We start from the raw sequence: 17,701 nt of genomic DNA on the forward strand, positions 1-17,701 counted from the left end.
ATAGCTTTCATATTATCCCAAGGCACAGCCTTGTTTCCATGCCAAATTACATATCAGATGCATCTGCTCAATTGTGCTTTCTCATCCAAACTTCAGCATTTCAGCTGTAATCGCATCCACTCCAGGTGCCTTTCTTACCTTTAGCCTCATTATTGCCCTTCTTGTCTCCCTTTTTGCTTTTGGCCCTTGCACTTGTATACTCTTCCTTCATCCTCCATACCTGTGCATGTAACAACTTCTGCCTCACCTTCTCCCACATTCATCAGTTCTTCAAAATGCTCTTTCCATCTTTATTTCACATTCATTTTTTAATTCAGCAACTCCCCTGCAAGTGCTTGAGAGATACATACGAGAAGTGATACGAAGTTAAGAGGAAGGTGCAGAAGCTGAAAAAGGGGGCAAATTTCAGGGGAATGAGAAAGTATTCAAGAAAGGTTAATACTGAGGGAAACAAGAATAAATGGGGAAAATCAGGGGAGAGGGTTAAGAGCGAGGTGTTTACAGGTGAAGTGATGAGGAAATAGTCAGTATTTATGATGTGGTGGCAGATGTGGGATGATCTGGACATGGAGGCATACTGTGGAGTACCTTGACAAGTGATAAATAGAGAAGAGGTGGCAAAAGTTTGCATAAGATTAAGTTCTGCAAGGTGGCTGGAGTGGAGTGTTGACATTGATTTTCTTTAAGAATGGAGCAATTAAATTGCTGTTTGTTTTTTATTCTCACTATGTGGCTGATGATGAAGTGCTTGATTGTTGGTGAATGGCCATGTACTGCCACTGTAAAGTAGAAATATGTGAATGTTTATATTACAGAGGTACAATTTCGTTGACTTCTTGTTGGTAAGTTGTTTGGACAAGTGGTGATTGAGAGGGTGGTAGCATGCACAGAATCTAAGATCAGGGAGGAACTGTGTGTCTTCAGGAGTGGTAGAGGAAATGGGGATCAGGTGTTTGATTTGAAGAAGTTTGTGAGAAATACAGAAGCAGGAGTTTTATGTGGTGTTTATGGGTCTTGAGAAAGCATATGGTTAGGTTGATAGAGATGCTTGGTGGAAGGTGCTGCAAATATACTTGTATGGCATGGGAGAAAAGCTTTTGGAAGCAGTGAAATTTTTATTGTGTAAGGTATGTGTACAGTGGAAAGAGACGACGAGTGGTTCCAAGTGAAGAAGAGTGTTTGGGAGGGGTACATTAATGTTTCCACTTGTTTATTTTGTTTATGGATGAAGTGAGTGGTGAGGGAAGTGCATATGAGGGTCATGGAGAGGAACAACTATTAACTGTCCTGGGTGTAGAGGGGCTTAGGAGGTATGTCAGGGGTTTGCTGATGTCATGGTGCAGATTCAAGTGAAAAACTGCAGATGGTGTCATAGTTTGGGTGAGTGTGCATGGAGAAAGTCAAATAAATGTGGATAAAAGCAAGATTATTAGGTTTAGTGGTGATGAGAGACTGGTTATTGGGAGTATGAGTCTGAATAGAAAGAACTTAGAGAAAGTGAAGTGTTTTAGCTACCAAGGATTGGATATGGTCAGAAATGGAACCTTGATAGCTGAAGTGAGTTGTAGGCTGGGTGAGATGGGGCCCAAGGTCCCATGTGCATTGAGGAATGTGTGGAAAGAGAGATCACTGTCTTTAGGGCAGAAATGGGTGTATTTGGTGGTATATTAGCCCCATAACTGTTACGTGAATGCGAGGCATGGTCTTAGGACAAAAAATGTAAAGGATTGTGTTTGAAATGAAATGTTTTAGGACAATATGTATTGTAACTCCAGAGGGTAGATTGAATAAGGAATGATATAGTAAGAGGAATGGTTTGGGCACAGAGAGGATGAATGAGGAAAGAATGACTGAAAGGGTATACATGTTTGAAGTGCAAGGCAGAAAGTAAATGGGGAACTAGGGAGGAGGTGGAAGGATGGAGTGAAAGATGCTTTGAAGGCTTGGGGCCTGAATATGCAAGAGGGTATAGGAGGATAAGAACAAATTGGGTAGGTATACTTTACAGGGGATGAGGTGCTGTCACTTGGGTGAACTAGTATATACAGTGGTTTGTGTGTGTGCATGTGGGGGGGAAGGGAGATGGAGAACGTGTGAAAAAGAAATCAAGGCAAAAATTGAGAGCGTCTAGAATAATGTTCTAGATTTGAAATCATCTTAACAGGGAAGATAACTTGCATGTCGATTCTGAGGTATATACTAGTGCTATATGACGCATTATTGGATGAAGAACGTGTGAAAAGAAATAAAGGCAAAAATTGAGTGTCAAGAATAATGTTGTAGATTTGAAATCATCTTATGGAAGATAACTTGCACGTCAATTCTGAGGTATATACCAGTGGTGTATGATGCTTTATTGGATTCTGTATTGACAGGCAAATAGAGAAACTTTTGGATGTAAATGTGCTGTGAGAGGAAACACTGTTGGTGAGAGTAAGTGAACTTGGAAGACTTGTTTGAGGAAATACTGAGAGAGACAAAGTGTAGAATGGCAAAAGGTGAGAGTAAATGAAGCAAGGGGAGTGGATGAGGATGGAGGTATTTAGAGAAGCAGTGATAGCATGTGCAAGAGATGCATGTGGCATGCGTAAGGTGGTAGGTGGGCAGATTAGAAAGGGTAGTGAGTGGTGGGATGAAGTAAGCTAAGTGGTTAGTGAAAGAGAAAAGAGGCATTTAGATGTAAGTTATAGAGAAGGAGTCCAAATAATTGGGGGATGTATAAGAGAAAGTGGCAGGAGATCCAGAGGAAGATGGAGGGGTTGAAAAAGAGGGCAAATGAGAGTTAGAGTGAGTAAGTGTCAGTAAATGAGGGAGGATAAGTGTTTTAGAAGGAGGTTAATAAGGTGTGAAATAATGAGAACACCGAGGATTGTCGGTGAAGGGGACAGAAGGGGGAGTGTTAACAGGTAGTGATGAAGCGAGTATTTTGAAGGACTTTAATGTACACTTGTTTGATGATATAGTGGCTGACATGGAGTGTTTTGGTCAGGGTGGTGTGCAAAGCAAGTCACACAGAGTGGCTTAGTGAAGAGAGAAGAGGTGGTGAAAGCCTTATGAAAGATGAAATGTGGTGAGTTGATGGTATTGCAGTTGAATCTATCAAGAAAGGGGGCGACTGTGTTGTCGATTGGTTGGTAAGGATATTCAGTGTATATATGGATTATGGTGAAGTGCCTGAGGATTGGTGGAATGCATGCATAGTGAAAAGGCAAAGGGGATAAAGGTGAGTGTTCAAACTAAAGAGGCATAAGTTTGTTGAGTATTCCTGGGAAATTATGTAGGAGAGTATTGATTGAGAGGATAAAGGCATGTACAGAACATCAGACCGGAGAAGAGCAGTGTGGATCAAGTGTCTGCTTTGAAGAATGTATGTGAGAAATACTTAGAAAAACAGATGGATTTGTATGTAGTATTTATGGATCTGGAGAAGGCATATGATAGGGTTGATAAGAGATGCTCTGTGGAAGGTGTTAAGAATATATGGTGTGGGAGGCAAGCTGCTAGATGTAATAAGAAGTTTTATCATGGGTGTAATTTAGGATCATAGGTAGTAGTCTCCATAACTAGTTTAAATCCAGTGCTACTTCTTAGCTTAACAGGCCATTACCTGTTAAGCTAAGAAGCAGCACTGGATTTAACTAGTTATGGAGACTAATTCCTTGGCCACCCCTTGAGGGAGTTCCAGAATGGAACATGTGTCAGTGATGTAGATAGATAGCAAGGCTTATGTATAAGCAGGAAGAGGAGAGTGATTGGTTCTCAGTGAAGGTCAGTCTGTGGCAGGGGTGCATGATGACACCATGGTTGTTTAATTTGTTTATGGACAGGATGGTTAGGGAGGTAAATGCTAGAGTTGGAGATAGGGGCAAGTATGCAGTCTGTTGGGGTTGAGGTCGCCTGGGAAGTGAGTCAGTTGTTGTTCACCAATGATACAGCGCTGGTGGCTGATTCAAGTGAGAAACCGCAGAAGTTGGTGACTGAGTTTGGAAAATTGTGTGAAAGGAGAAAGTTGAGAATAAATGTGAGTAAGAACAAGGTTATTAGGTTCAGTAGGGTTGAGGGACAAGTTTGTTGAGATATGTTTGAATGGAGAAAAATCGAGGCATTTAGTGTATTAGGTACCTGGGAGTGGACATGGCAGCAATTGGAACCATGGAAGTGGTAGAGAAGCATGGGGTGGATGAGGTGGCGAAAGGTCTTTGGATTCTGAAGAACGTGTGGAAAAAGTTGATGTTATGTGGGAGGGCAAAATTGGGTATGTTTGAAGGAATAGTAGTTCCAACAATACCATATGGATGGAAGGCATGGGCTATAGATAAGGCTTTGTGGAGGAGGATGAATGTTGGAAAAATGTTTGAGGACAATAAATGGTGTGAAGTGGTTTGATCGAGTAAGTAATGAAAGGGTAAGAGAGATGTGTGGAAATTAAAGAGTGTGGTTGAGAGAACAGAAGGTGTGTTGAAATGGTTTGGACACATGGAGAGAATGAGTGAGGAAAGATTGACAAAGATGATATATGTGTCAGAGGTGGAGGGAAGAAGCGGGAGACCAAATTGGAGATGGAAGGATGGAGTGAAAAAAGATTTTGAGCAATTGGGGCTTGAACATGGAGGGTGAAAGGCATGCATGGGATAAATTGGAACGATGTGCTGTCAATTAACTGAACCATGTGAAGCATCCAGGGTAAACCATGGAAAGTCCTATGGGGGCCTGGTTGTGGATAGGGAGCTATGGTTTTGGTGCATTACATTTTTGCTAGAGAATAGATGTGAGCAGATGTGGCCTTTCTTTGCATGTTCCTGGAACTACATCACTAATGCGGGAAGCAATTATCAAACATGAAATTTTCTTTTGTATGATTGTGCACCATCTTGTGTAAGTGAGAAAGTGGCAGGTGCAGACAAATAAAGGTCTCATTTGCTCACATCTATTCTCTAGCTATCATATGTAATACACAAGATAATGTAACATAACCATTGTGATGCACCTCTCCCCCGTAAAATATAAGATATTCAAGAGATTGGCAAAAATGTTGCTTAGGTTATTTATTGGAGAAGTAAGAAATTCTTGGAATTATAGTCAAAGCAGCACTGCAGTCATAAGTAGCTTGGAATTGGACTTCCTTGGAATGAAAAATTCTCCAACAATATTGTACTCCTATTCATTCACTTCATATATGGAATTAGAGAAAGATCTAAGAAAACTAGAAACGTGGTTCAGTCCCAGGACTTGGACTGACAATTATGGGACATACCTGGCAGTGGAGAGAGAACTGCTCATCAAGTAAGAGCTGTGTGTTAACTTTCCCTTGTCAGCAAAATGTCAAATTTCTTCTATTGGTCTTCATCCTTTGTAACTTTTCTCTCCCAGAGGTTATCATTAACCTACCCTTCTCTTTCATCATATGGCACATGCAAAAAAATAGTCATTCTAAACCAGTGGGCCCCAACCTCTTTTTGCTCACAGTCCCTTTCTCAAAATACCACAGCACTTGAGACTTCCCATCCCATATTAGCCTCTTTAGTTTCACAGTCATATGACAATCCCTTTTGAGAGAAGTGAAAACATGAAACAGCAAAATAATATAGTTTTTACTGCTTTTATGATACATCATACAGTTTCGATACGTATGTTTAAGTTTATTAAACCAACTTCCTATTTTTACTTGCTGATACCTATTATTTCATCAACTCTCCAACCTAGCTAGTTGCATGGCTGGTATTGCATGAGAAGAGTGTCTTGTGATGCATGGCTGGTTGCTTGAGAGAGCCAGTCTCGTGTCATCCTCCACATCCAGTCTGCTTCTGTTCTTGGTTTTGATTTGGACAAGTGTTGAAAACCCAGACATTACCATTTATTTAGTGATACATGAAAATCTGTACAGGATGTACCATCTTGTCCTTCACCCTAGCCTAGCATGAATAGCCTAGGGCCCATAGTGCCTTAGACTCTCAATTTCTGCCAAGACTGACATGTATAAGGAAAAATATCCACATTCTCTCAAGGCTTTGCTACCCCTAGCAACCCTTTGCGACCCCCAGGTTGGGAACCCATTCTACACCCTTCACACCAGAATCCTGAGACTACATTCATTTCTTTATCAAGTCTATGAAATAAGCTATTAGGTTGTGAATGAAATACAAGCATATTTAAAAAAAGAATGTTATTACATATTTCCACATCTAAATCTCATGAATATAAGCAGCATAAAGAAAACTGGACAATGTCTTTAACTGAAAGTGTATTATATATGTGTTATATAATGACTGGAATTTCATGCTTTTCATGCATTCCTCATACTGTAAAAATGAAGTAAAATACATATAAAGTAAAATGTGAATATTTACGGTCTATAAATTATCTCGTATCTCTTTATCTATCGATGAGGTCCAGTTACATGGCACACAGCAGGTACACATTGCCAATGACATAAGTTATACACATCCTCAGCCCTTGCCCAAGGTCATACAAATGAAGTAGGACTTCCACACTGAAGATGCATCTTACATATATACTTCACACAAAGGGATGATTTGTTGAGAAAGACCAATGTCCATTCACACCTTCTGTATACAAAATGTTTCACTGCATTTGCTCCTAAAGTTTCAAAGTGCTAAACAGCCATAAAAGCTCCAGTGCTGGGATTATAAGCCTAAATTATATAACCTAATCCTAAAGTTTCAACTAATATTGTGGCACAAATAAACTCCCTTTGCATACATCCATCCATTCTATGGTCTCTCTCTCTCTCCTCTCTGTACCTCTGACTGTATTAAGATGTATCTTTACAAGTGATCATCTGCCATACTTTGTGAGGCCATACCATCCTAAACGGCTTTGATGCACGCATGTTACTAATTTCTTCGCATCAAGTAACCTTACACCATCTATTTTTGTCTATCCTGCTAATCTTTTCCATAAATATACACACTAAGTTTTTCAGTTACATTTGTACGAAAATATAAAGGCACACAGTATTGTTCATGAATAGTTGTACATAAATGTAACCAAGAAAGCCACAATCTTCTTACCTTGGTGATATGCCACAGATAATATTTTAAATCTAAAACGGAGCCTTCTGGTAGAAAAAAAAAAAATTACATATCACGAAGAGAGATCACAAAACCTATGGCTGTATAAATAGTGCAGAATTAACCTAAGTATATCTAAAAGTATAACACCTAAACTCTATTAAGAGTATTAACAGTGTGTGAAGAGATGATGGCAAGATATTGAGATCCAAATCATCATATACCTTGGCATTGGTTGGATATCTGAGATGATGACAATATTCTAATCTAAATGAATATAATTATGGTAAACTAAGCCCGCTTTAGGTTATTCAATTTATAACAATACCAGGTTAAACAGTACACACACACTGATCAAAAGTGTGTGGCTCATTAAGACTCCATACTGATATTATGCTGTTATAATACAAAATCTAAAAATCTTTGTTATACGTTGTCTGTTTCCTGCATCAGTGAGGTAGCACCAGAAACAGTCAAAGAAAGACCTATCGACTCGTATACTTCCCATGTATTTATGTGTTGTGGAAGACGACTTAAGGAGGTGGGAGATGGGTGCTGGAAACCCTCCCCTTCTATTTTAACTTCTAAAAGAAAAATCTAAAAAATGACAAAATATAAAGTAAAATCAATTGGTTTATTACAATACAGGTAAAGGAGTGAAATTGACCAATTATATCCTTATTCATATTACCGAACCATGTAAAATTTGAATTAAAAAAATATAATGTCTCATTAAAAATGTTTCAAGTCCACAATTGGAGGCACAATGCATGCAGTATCTCCAAGAGTTCAGACTTGGGCAAAATTTACCATTTACCTTTAGTTTAACAAGTGTTCAAATTAAGTATGAACATGAGAACCCATGGTCATGTATAAAATATGCAAGGTTATGACTGGCAATTTCAGCGTTTGCAATACGAAAGTTAAATGGTTAATTTTTCCTGTGATTCTAGACTTGAGACACTAAATTTGTTTGAAATACTTAGCTAGATTCTATTCATGCTTACAAAAATTCCCTAGTTCATTTAACAGTAACAGATACATAGTCTACATGACTGATGAATAAAATCAAGTCCTAAAACTCAAGTACTCATGTGTAAAAATTCAGATTAACAATGGCAACTAAATACCAATTAATTTCTCTTTATCACCTCCCTTTTATCATCATTTTCTAAAAGGAACATGAGGAGTCAAGCAGAGATTTTTCATAAAAGATTATGTTTTCTACTTTCCTCCATGAGAAGGAAGAGGTAAGCCACAACACACAGGTACAAGATCTATGTGTGAATGTCCCGGGGGCAGGGAGTACTCTGCATAAATGAAAATAGGGAACAGCTTATCAAGCTGTAAGCAAATCAATGATTGGTGAACGGTTTAAAAAACATACATATATGCACAAGTGAGGTTTGGGTCAGCAGGCATTATTAGATTGTGAATGTGAGTTCAAATAATGAATGTGGTTTCAGGAAAAGAACAAGATTACAAATGGAGGAACCGGTGAGGAAAGCAAATGTTTTCTTTTTTTCAACTGCAAATCCTTATCTCTTCGAGGCAGCCATGTGAAATCCAGCCCTCATTATTTCTGGTATGGAAGTGTCAACCTCTGCTCACCTTCTATGAAACATCTGACTGTGACTGTTACAATTTGCTTGTCTCAGGCCCACCCTCACCCATCACTGCTCACCTTCCACTAAACCTTTCATCATGATTGTGGCACTTCATCATCTCGGGCGGGGCCCACCTTCACCCATCACTGACTGCCATGGTGCTGACATCCTTGACCTATTCACTTTCAACCTATAAGAGCTCACAACTGAAAGATTGCAACTGCCAACCCAAAGATGGTTATAGTGGGTAGAGAAAGAAGATTTGAAGGAAAGAGAAGAGACAGGAACACAAGGATGAAATGCTTGCAAGACACTTCTTCAGAAAGAAGAGGTTTCTCAAATTTCTAAACTGATATTTCTCTCCTCTCTCATCCGTCCCATGAGCATAAGGATATACACATGAAGGAGGAGGGTTTTTAGAAGTCTTCAATGATGAATACAACACTGTAATCTTACTCTCCAGGTTGAGGAATACCCAGTCACGTAAGGTAGACTGAATACGTCTTAACTAAGGTACTGTCAGATGAAGATGAGTGCCAAAGACCTTTTTTTCTTGATTTCCTCCTGGGGAAGATTTTTGAGGAAGGCTAAGGTAGAAGCCTCTTTCTCACATCATGTTCTCTGGCATGAAACTCCAGTTTATCCAACAAAATGAGTTTCTTAGCCATGTATATATATTTTGTTTATCATATATACTCACTGTCTCCTGCATGAGACAGGTAGCAACAAGAAAAGACGACAAAGCCTCAGAGGGAAAATTCTTCACTTAACTCCTTGCAGTGTTCCTTGTTTTGGAACAATACAGGAGGAAGGATTTCCAGCCACCCACTTCCACTCCTTGATTATGTATGGTGAAGTCTAAAAGGTTCCTAAACAATTTAACTGGGCATAAGGACTGAAGCTATCTTGATAATGTCTTTCAAGAGTGAATGACAATAGGGTCCTATATTTAAAAGTTTTTTTCTCATCAGAAACGAAAATTCTTGTATCTGGTTGTATCGTGTAATTCACGAACACCAAAGGTTATGATATAGTTTTCTGTGAAGATGTTGAGCTAAACTACCAGAAAAACTATTAGGCTGGAAAAAGTATATAACTTTTGAAAGCTCCCCTTAGGCTTTGAAAGAAAAAGAAAGACAGGAGAAGCTTACCCCAAACAGGATCTGTCGCCTGTCAGGTTAATACCAAAGCCCAATGATATGGGTTGTGGAAGGCCTTTCTTTAAAGAAGCAATAGTGTTATCAGCCTTATTCTTATGATAAAGGCTAGAGACTAATTTTAAACATGGCTTCACTCACGTCAGAAACATCAGATTTCTTGAGGAAAGACAAAGGTCTCCAAGTATAAAAGATCATCTGTTAGGCACCTCAAAATCTCTCCCCAAAGAAATATAAGATAAAATTCATATGTGTATATTCCAGAATCCACGACTTTGAAGAGGGTGGGAAGGACTATATCCTGAGATAGCAACTAAAAAAAAAAAATCAGAGGAAATTGAATACATAAAAGAATTTCAGGCACCAAAGTGGTGTGTCCACCTGAGGACTACCAGTATTCCTTCACCCTGAAAACCAACTAGTTTGAGCAAAACATTTTTGAGAAGATAAACTAGGGAACAAGAAATATAAGCAAGGGGAATTGGTACCAATAATTCCAATCCAAGTAGGGGAGAAAGTCAGGCAGCAGCACGTCTTGACAGTGTAGGATCTTTGAAGACAGAACTCTAGTAAGCTGATGATGCTGCTGTAATCGTGATTAAGCAGTCTGTGAAAGCTGAGTGAAGGTTAGCACTTCCACAACGGAAATCCTTATGGCTGGAGGGTCCTGACCCGTAAATTCTACAAAGAATGTATCTCATGCTCATGGTACAATCTGTAGTGAGAGAGAGAGAAAAATAAGAGTATTTCAAAAGACTGCTGAATGTGTCGGGAAATACAAGACTGTGGTGTGTTTAGGATTAGGAACAAAATAATCTGGGCGAATGGTTTGGTGAAAAGGGGTAATGAAAGCATTATATAAGATACAGTGTGTTAAAGTGAAAGGAGTGGATAGGATTGCTGATGAGTTTTGCAAGAAAGAGGGTGACTTCCTGATCAGTTATGCAATTCATTGTTTGCATAGCCCAAGGTGAGGGGCTTAAGACTGGCAGAATGCATGCACAAATGCCTTATATGATGGTGAAAGACAAAAGTAAATGTTAAATGAGAGACATGGAAGTCCAGTAAGTATATCTTGTATAGTATATGGGGAGTGGTGACAGTAGGTGGGAGCATGCAGAAAACATCCGAGTCGGAAGGAGCATCACTCCTGTGGATATAGAGGATCTATAAAGTGGGGTTGCCTCAAATAATTTAGAGCAAGTACATGGAGAAAGAGCAAACTGTGATTGATATTTATGGCTATGAAGAAAGCAATTTGTAGGAATGACATATCATCCTTGTGGAAGGTGCTGAGAACATATGGAAAGAGTTAAGTCACTAAAAGGGTTTTTTACAAAGAGTTAGGGATATGTACTAGTAAGGAAAGGAGGGTGTATCATTCATACTGATTGTATGTCTGTCAAGGATGTGTGATATTGTAATGATTATTTAATCTATTTGTTGATGAGAAGGGAAGGAACCTGACTACAAGCATTTTAAGAGTGAGTCCTGAATACAAGCATTTTAAGAGTGAGTATGGCATAATGGGATTGGGAGGTGAATAAGATGCTGTTTGTCGATGACAAAGCTCTGTTGGCCCAAGTTGTGGGGTCAAAACCTCTAAGACTTCACCAGGTATGGCAGACTTAAGAGAGGTATTCCTGAAGCTGCTGTCTGAGTTTGAGAAAATGTGGGAAAAGAGGAATTTAAGAGTTGGTGTGAACAAAAGAGATGGTGTGCTGCAAGAGGATAAGACTAAGCTGGTGTGAGTGTGGATAGGGGACTTTGGTTCCTGCATTATACAGAAGAGTTAGAGGCCATTTCTTCACTTGTTCCTGTTGCTATTTCACTAACATGGGAAATGGCAAACAGGTACGAAAGAAAGAAAAATATATGTATCGTGAACATAATGACAAACATGTCTCTGTAAGCAGAAGTGAGTCAAAGGGTGGGTGAGGGGGGGAAACCCTCTGGGAGCAGTGAGGAATATGTGGAAAGAGAGATTGTTATCTGATGGAAGGTACAGTAGTCCTAACAATATTATATGGATGCAAGGCATGGGCTATAGATAAGGCTGTGCAGAGGAGGGTGGATATTTTGAAAATGAAATATTTGAGGAAAATATGTGGTGTGAGGTGGTTTGATAGAATAAGATATGAAAAGGTAAGAGATGCGTAGTAATAAAAGTGTGTATGTGTGTGTGTAGAAATGGTTTGGACATATGGAGAGAATGAGTGAGAAAAGATTGCCAAAGAGCATATATGTGTCAGAGGTGGAGGGAACAAGGAGAATTGGGAGAAGGAGAAATGGGAGACCAAATTTGAGGTGGAACGAAGGAGTGAAAAAGATTTTGAGCAATCAAGGCCTGAGCATACAGGAGGGGAGAGGCATGCAAGGAACAGAGTGAATTGGGACGATGTGATATACCAGGATCGATGTACTGTCAATGGACTGAACCAGGGTATATGAAGCATCTGGAATAAGCCATGGCAAGGTCTATGGGGCCTGGATGTGGACAGGGAGCCATGGTTTCAGTGCATTACACATGACAGCTAGAGACTGAGTGTGAGCAGATGCAGCCTTTCTTAAAAGAAGTCCATTCCTGACACTACCTTGCTAGTGCGGGAAATGGTAATCACGTATGGAAAAAGAAATCTCGACTGAATCTAATATCAATCATTCCCATGTCATATCGTGTAATGCAGACATTTGCTCTCACTACTTTCTCCATAAAATACAACTTTTAAATTGTCTTAGATGACTTTCAATTACAATCATTTAACAAATATAGATCACAATAACTAGAATCTCTGGACAGTACTCTCATCAAAACGTCATCTTAATTTCAAGCATGGACATTCCGATAAAACCATTTATCAAACATGACAATAACAAAACATTACACAGCAGCCTAACGTGCAACATCATACCCTGGGAAGAGAGCCACAAGACATTCACTTAATGGCTTGTTTATTTCCATTTTATACTCTTTACCTAAGTCATGCCTACAGGATGGGCATGTAAATACACTGGCTTTAAAGGAGCGCTGTAAGCAAGGCTGACATACATTGTGTTTACACTCTGTGGTGACAGGCTTGAAGACTAGTTCTTGACAGCAGACACACTGGAACCTTTCTTCCACGCCACTTAGGAACTGCTGTGGGATACAATAAGTATTTATCGTTAGAGTCACATATCTGACATGAATATGTCAGTACAGGCAGAGTATCTGTTAGCTAAAAAGTTCAGGACCAATAGACTTCCTTTACCTGGACAATTAAGTTGCAGATACTAACATGAGCCTGTCAAAGGAAACTATATAAACGACAAAGATTACTTGGTCAGTTTGGTTATATTAGAATTTTCTGCAAATACCTGTAAATTTCTAATTCATGCATTAGATAAGAAGCTACTGTAGAAGTGTGTAAAAGTACATACATAAGAAATACACTCTACCAAGTCATTCACTGAGTATAAGTTGAATGTACATTTCTCTCACTCATTTTCACCATTGCTTTTCTCGTTATGTGAAATATCATTAGTTCATGAGTTATGCAAGAGCCTAGATATAAGAATGGTGTAGAAAAATATAGACACAAAATTATGATAAACATACCATATCATTTCTATCTACCTATATCTAGGACGCCCGTTCCAACTGGAACTCCCTTCAAGGGATGGCCGTGGCAACAATCTCCATAACTAGTGAACTACAGTGCTCCTTATCAGTCTTTGGTGTCTCACCCTTAACAGGCCACTGGCAGAGGGCAACTCTAGCACAGTGTTTGCAGAGGCTCCTACCTCCTACTACTACCTAATGCTCCTACCTGAATGTTCCGACCTAAATACTGCTCCTACCATTTTGCCAAAAGGCAGGGCTAACACACAGTGCTCTCCACAGTAAAATCTGGAGTTACAAAGAATGAGCTATGTGAGTTAAGTGTTGTCAAGTGTTATGTATGACAAGGACAGACTGTATGTTTGTGGACAGAATACGTGTTGTCCACATCTGGATAAGGCAGAAGGAAAAGACAGCTACCTGGGTCAGAGTTGCAACTTGACAACCGCTGAAGTGCTGGCTCACTACGCAGCTGTCACTAGCCCTTCTGATACCCAGGCAGGTGGTACTGGCTGCCTAGCAACTACCACCTACTTATCATATACTGACTGTTTTGAGTTTTGCCAAAGGCATTACGTTCTCCTTGCTTGTGTCCCCATCTCAGCTCCTCTATTTACTCTAAGTGCACTACCAATTTTTGCCATTATTTCTGTGGGTTTTATATAAAGGGGGCTACGTACTATCAATGGACTGCACTGGGGCATGTGAAGTAGTAGAAGGAAAACATGGAAAAGTCTGTTGGGACTAGATATGAATAGAAGTGCTGTGGTTTTGGTGAATTGCACATGAAGAAATTTATTAATTCACATTGTAGATTGGAACCTGTGGAGAAATGTGGAGGAAACTTCAAAAATACAATTTACTGCATCATTCACTAATTTTAAGTTGAATATGTTCAACTGAAGGTGATGCTAGCCTTCCTGGGATCGTGAACAGTTATTGTTCTATGCAGGACTGTCATTTGTACACCTATTTCATCTTTATTTTTCTGAATATGTGAATTATTGTCAGTTCTTAAGTAAACCTCAACTGATGAGAAATGCAAAGAAAACTTATGAAAAGTACAGTTTAATTTACCCAACCAAAAATCACCAATGATAATCCGAATGGAAGATGCTCATGAACTATGGAAGAATTCCATTTTTTCAGCAAATTTTTCATAAATCTTACAGAATATGGAGATAATAATTCAATAATTCAGCAGTGCATTAGGTAAGAACCCAGAGAAGAGAACTATGTACGAGAAATATAAGGAGAGCAAGTCAGTTACTGCTTGTTTGTAACACAGCACTGATGGCGGATTCAAGAGAGACACTGCAGAAGTTGGTGACTGAGTTTGAAAGAGCATGCGAAAGGATGAAGTTGAGAGTAAATAAATAAAAAAAAAAAAAAAAAAAAACAAGGTTTTCTGGTTTAGCGGAGTAGAGGGAAAGGTTAGTTTGGGTAGGATTTAACAAGAAAATTTGGAAGTTATGAAATGTTTTAGATGCCTGTGAGTGGACATGGCAAAAAATGGAACCCTGGAAGCTGAAGTGAATCATAGGATAAGAGTAAAGGGGCAAAACTTCAAGGAGCCCTGAGAATGTCTGGAAAGAGAGATTGTTATCTAGGAGGACAAAGATGAATATTTTGCATGGATGATAGGCATGGGCTAAAGACGAGGATGTGTTGTTGGAAATGAAATGTTTGAGGACAATATGAGGAGGTGGTTTGATCGAGTAAGTAATGAAAGGGTAAGAGAGATGTGAGGTAATAAAAAGAGTGTGGATGAGAGAGCAGAAGAGGGTGTGTTGAAATAGTCTGGACATATGGAGAGAATGAGTGAGGAAAGATTGACAAAAAGGATATATGTATCAGAGGTAAGGGGAACAAAGAGGAGACAAAATTGTCAAACTGGACACAGAAAGATGGAGTAAAAAAGAGAAAAACTGAATGATTGGGGCCTAAACATGCAGGGGAATGAAAGGTGTGCATGGGATACAGTGAATTAGAATGATGTACTAGAGAGGGGTCGACCAGGGTATGTGAAACGGCTGAAGCAAACTACGGAAAGGTCTGTGAGGCCTGGTTGTGGGCTGGAGGCTGTGGTTTTAGTGCACTGCACATGACAGCTAGGGAATGGATGGGAGTAAATGTGGTCTTTTTCTGTCTGCTCCTGGTACTAACTCACTCACATGTGAAATAGTGAACAAGTATGAAAAAAAAAAGTCATCCAAACAATATATGGGGATTTGAAGAGTATGTTTTAAACCAAGACTCTGTGAAGACTGATGCTTGATGTAGCAGTGTTTTTGACCGTAATGCATTCATGGGCCGCTCAGGGTCGAGTACATAGGTTTGAATCCTGATTACAGCAGTCAATCCAGCTGTTCATCCATCCCTAGGGGTTAGTTATTAAATGGGTACCTGGCTCAGGCTTGGGTGTATATTTTATATTCATCTTTATTATACTTGATTGCCGTTTCCTGCATCAGCAAGGTACTGCCAGGAAACAGACGAAGAATGGACCATCCACTCATTGTAAACATTTCTTATTATCATTATTATTATACTTTGTCACTGTCTCCCGCGTTAGCAAGGTAGCGCAAGGAAACAGATGAAAGAATGGCCCAACCCACCCACATACACATATATTAACATAAACGCCCACACACGCACATATACATACCTATACATTTCAATGTATACATACATATACATACACAGACATATACATATATACTCATGTACATATCCATACTTGCCACCTTCATCCATTCCCGTTGCCACCTTGCCACGCATGAAATGGCACCCTCTTACCCCATGCGTGCATGAGGTAGCGCTAGGAAAAGACAACAAAGGCCACATTCATTCACACTCAGTCTCTAGCTGTCATTTTTAATGCACTGAAACCACAGCTCCCTTTCCACATCCAGGCCCCACAACTTTCCATGGTTCATCCCAGACGCTTCACATGCCCTGGTTCAATCCATTGACAGCACGTCGACCCCAGTATACCACATTATTCCAATTCACTCTATTCCTTGCACGCCTTTCACCCTCCTGTATGTTCAGGCCCCGTTCGCTCAAAATCTTTTTCACTCCATCCTTCCACCTCCAATTTGGTCTCCCACTTCTCCTAGTTCCCTCCACCTCTGACATATATCCTCTTGGTCAATCTTTCCTCACTCATTCTCTCCATGTGACCAAACCATTTCAATACACCCTCTTCTGCTCTCTCAACCACATAAATACCCACATATGCACATATACATATCAACATGTACATATCTACATATGCATACATAGACATATACACATGTACATTTGCATACTTGCATGCCTTCATCCATTCCTGACACTACCCCACCCCACCTTTCCTCACTCATTCTCTCCATATGACCAAACTATTTCAACACACCCTCTTCTGCTCTCTCAACCATACTCTTTTTATCACCAGACATCTCTCTTACTCTTTCATTACTTACTCGATCAAACCACCTCACACCACATATAGTCCTCAAATATTTAATTTCTAACACATCCATCCTCCTCTGTACAACCCTATCTATAGTCCATGCCTCACAACCATATAATAGTGTTGGAACTATTATTCCTTCAAACATAGCGACTTTTGCCCTCTGAGATAACTTCATACATTCCTCATCGCTCCCAGAACCTTCACCCCCTCTCCAATCCTGTGACTTGCTTCTGCTTCCATGGTTCCATTTGCTACTAAGTCCACTCCCAGGTATCTAAAACACTTCACTTCTTCCAATTTTTCTCCATTCAAACTTACATCTTAATGAACTTATTCCTCAACCCTGCTGAACCTAATAACCTTGCTCTTATTCACATTTACTCTCTACTTTCTCCTTTCATACACTTTTCCAAACTCATTCACCAGCTTCTGCAGTTTCTCACTGTGTATATGAGTGGATGGGCCATTCTTCGTCTCTTTCTTGGCGCTACCTCGCTGATGCGGGAAACAGTGATTATGTATATTCCCTGCGTGTCATAGAGGGTGACTAAAAGGGAAGGGAGCGGGGGGTTGGAAATCCTCCCCTCTCGTTTTTTTTTTTAATTTTCCAAAAGAAAGAACGGAGAAGGGGCCAGCTGAAGACGTTCCCTCAAAGGTCCAGTCTTCTGTTCTTAACGCTACCACGCTAACGCGGGAAATGGTGAATAGTATAAAAAAAAAAAAATAATAATAATAATAATAATAATAACAACAAAGGTAGGATGTTGCCAGGCTCCACCCGCTTGAGGATGTAATTACACTGTGAGTGGTGCGTCACCTTTGGTGAGGCTGTATTATAGTCAGTT

The 17,701-nt window shown here is 39.7% G+C and overlaps 1 protein-coding gene across 1 annotated transcript in view; it reads right to left on the bottom strand.

The window, feature by feature from the left end:
- Window positions 1–11,723: 11,723 nt before the first annotated feature.
- LOC139764923 (E3 ubiquitin-protein ligase UHRF1-like) overlaps window positions 11,724–17,701 on the bottom strand; it is a 116,043-nt gene continuing 110,065 nt past the window's right edge. Inside the window, exon 13 of the mRNA XM_071692002.1 lies at window positions 11,724–12,934. Within this exon, the coding sequence (XP_071548103.1) occupies window positions 12,689–12,934 (246 nt within the window). The 3' untranslated portion in view covers window positions 11,724–12,688. The remainder of the gene's footprint in view (window positions 12,935–17,701) is intronic.

The sequence above is a fragment of the Panulirus ornatus genome, chromosome 51 (assembly GCF_036320965.1).
Source record: "Panulirus ornatus isolate Po-2019 chromosome 51, ASM3632096v1, whole genome shotgun sequence".
Classification (NCBI taxonomy): Eukaryota; Metazoa; Arthropoda; class Malacostraca; order Decapoda; family Palinuridae; genus Panulirus; species Panulirus ornatus.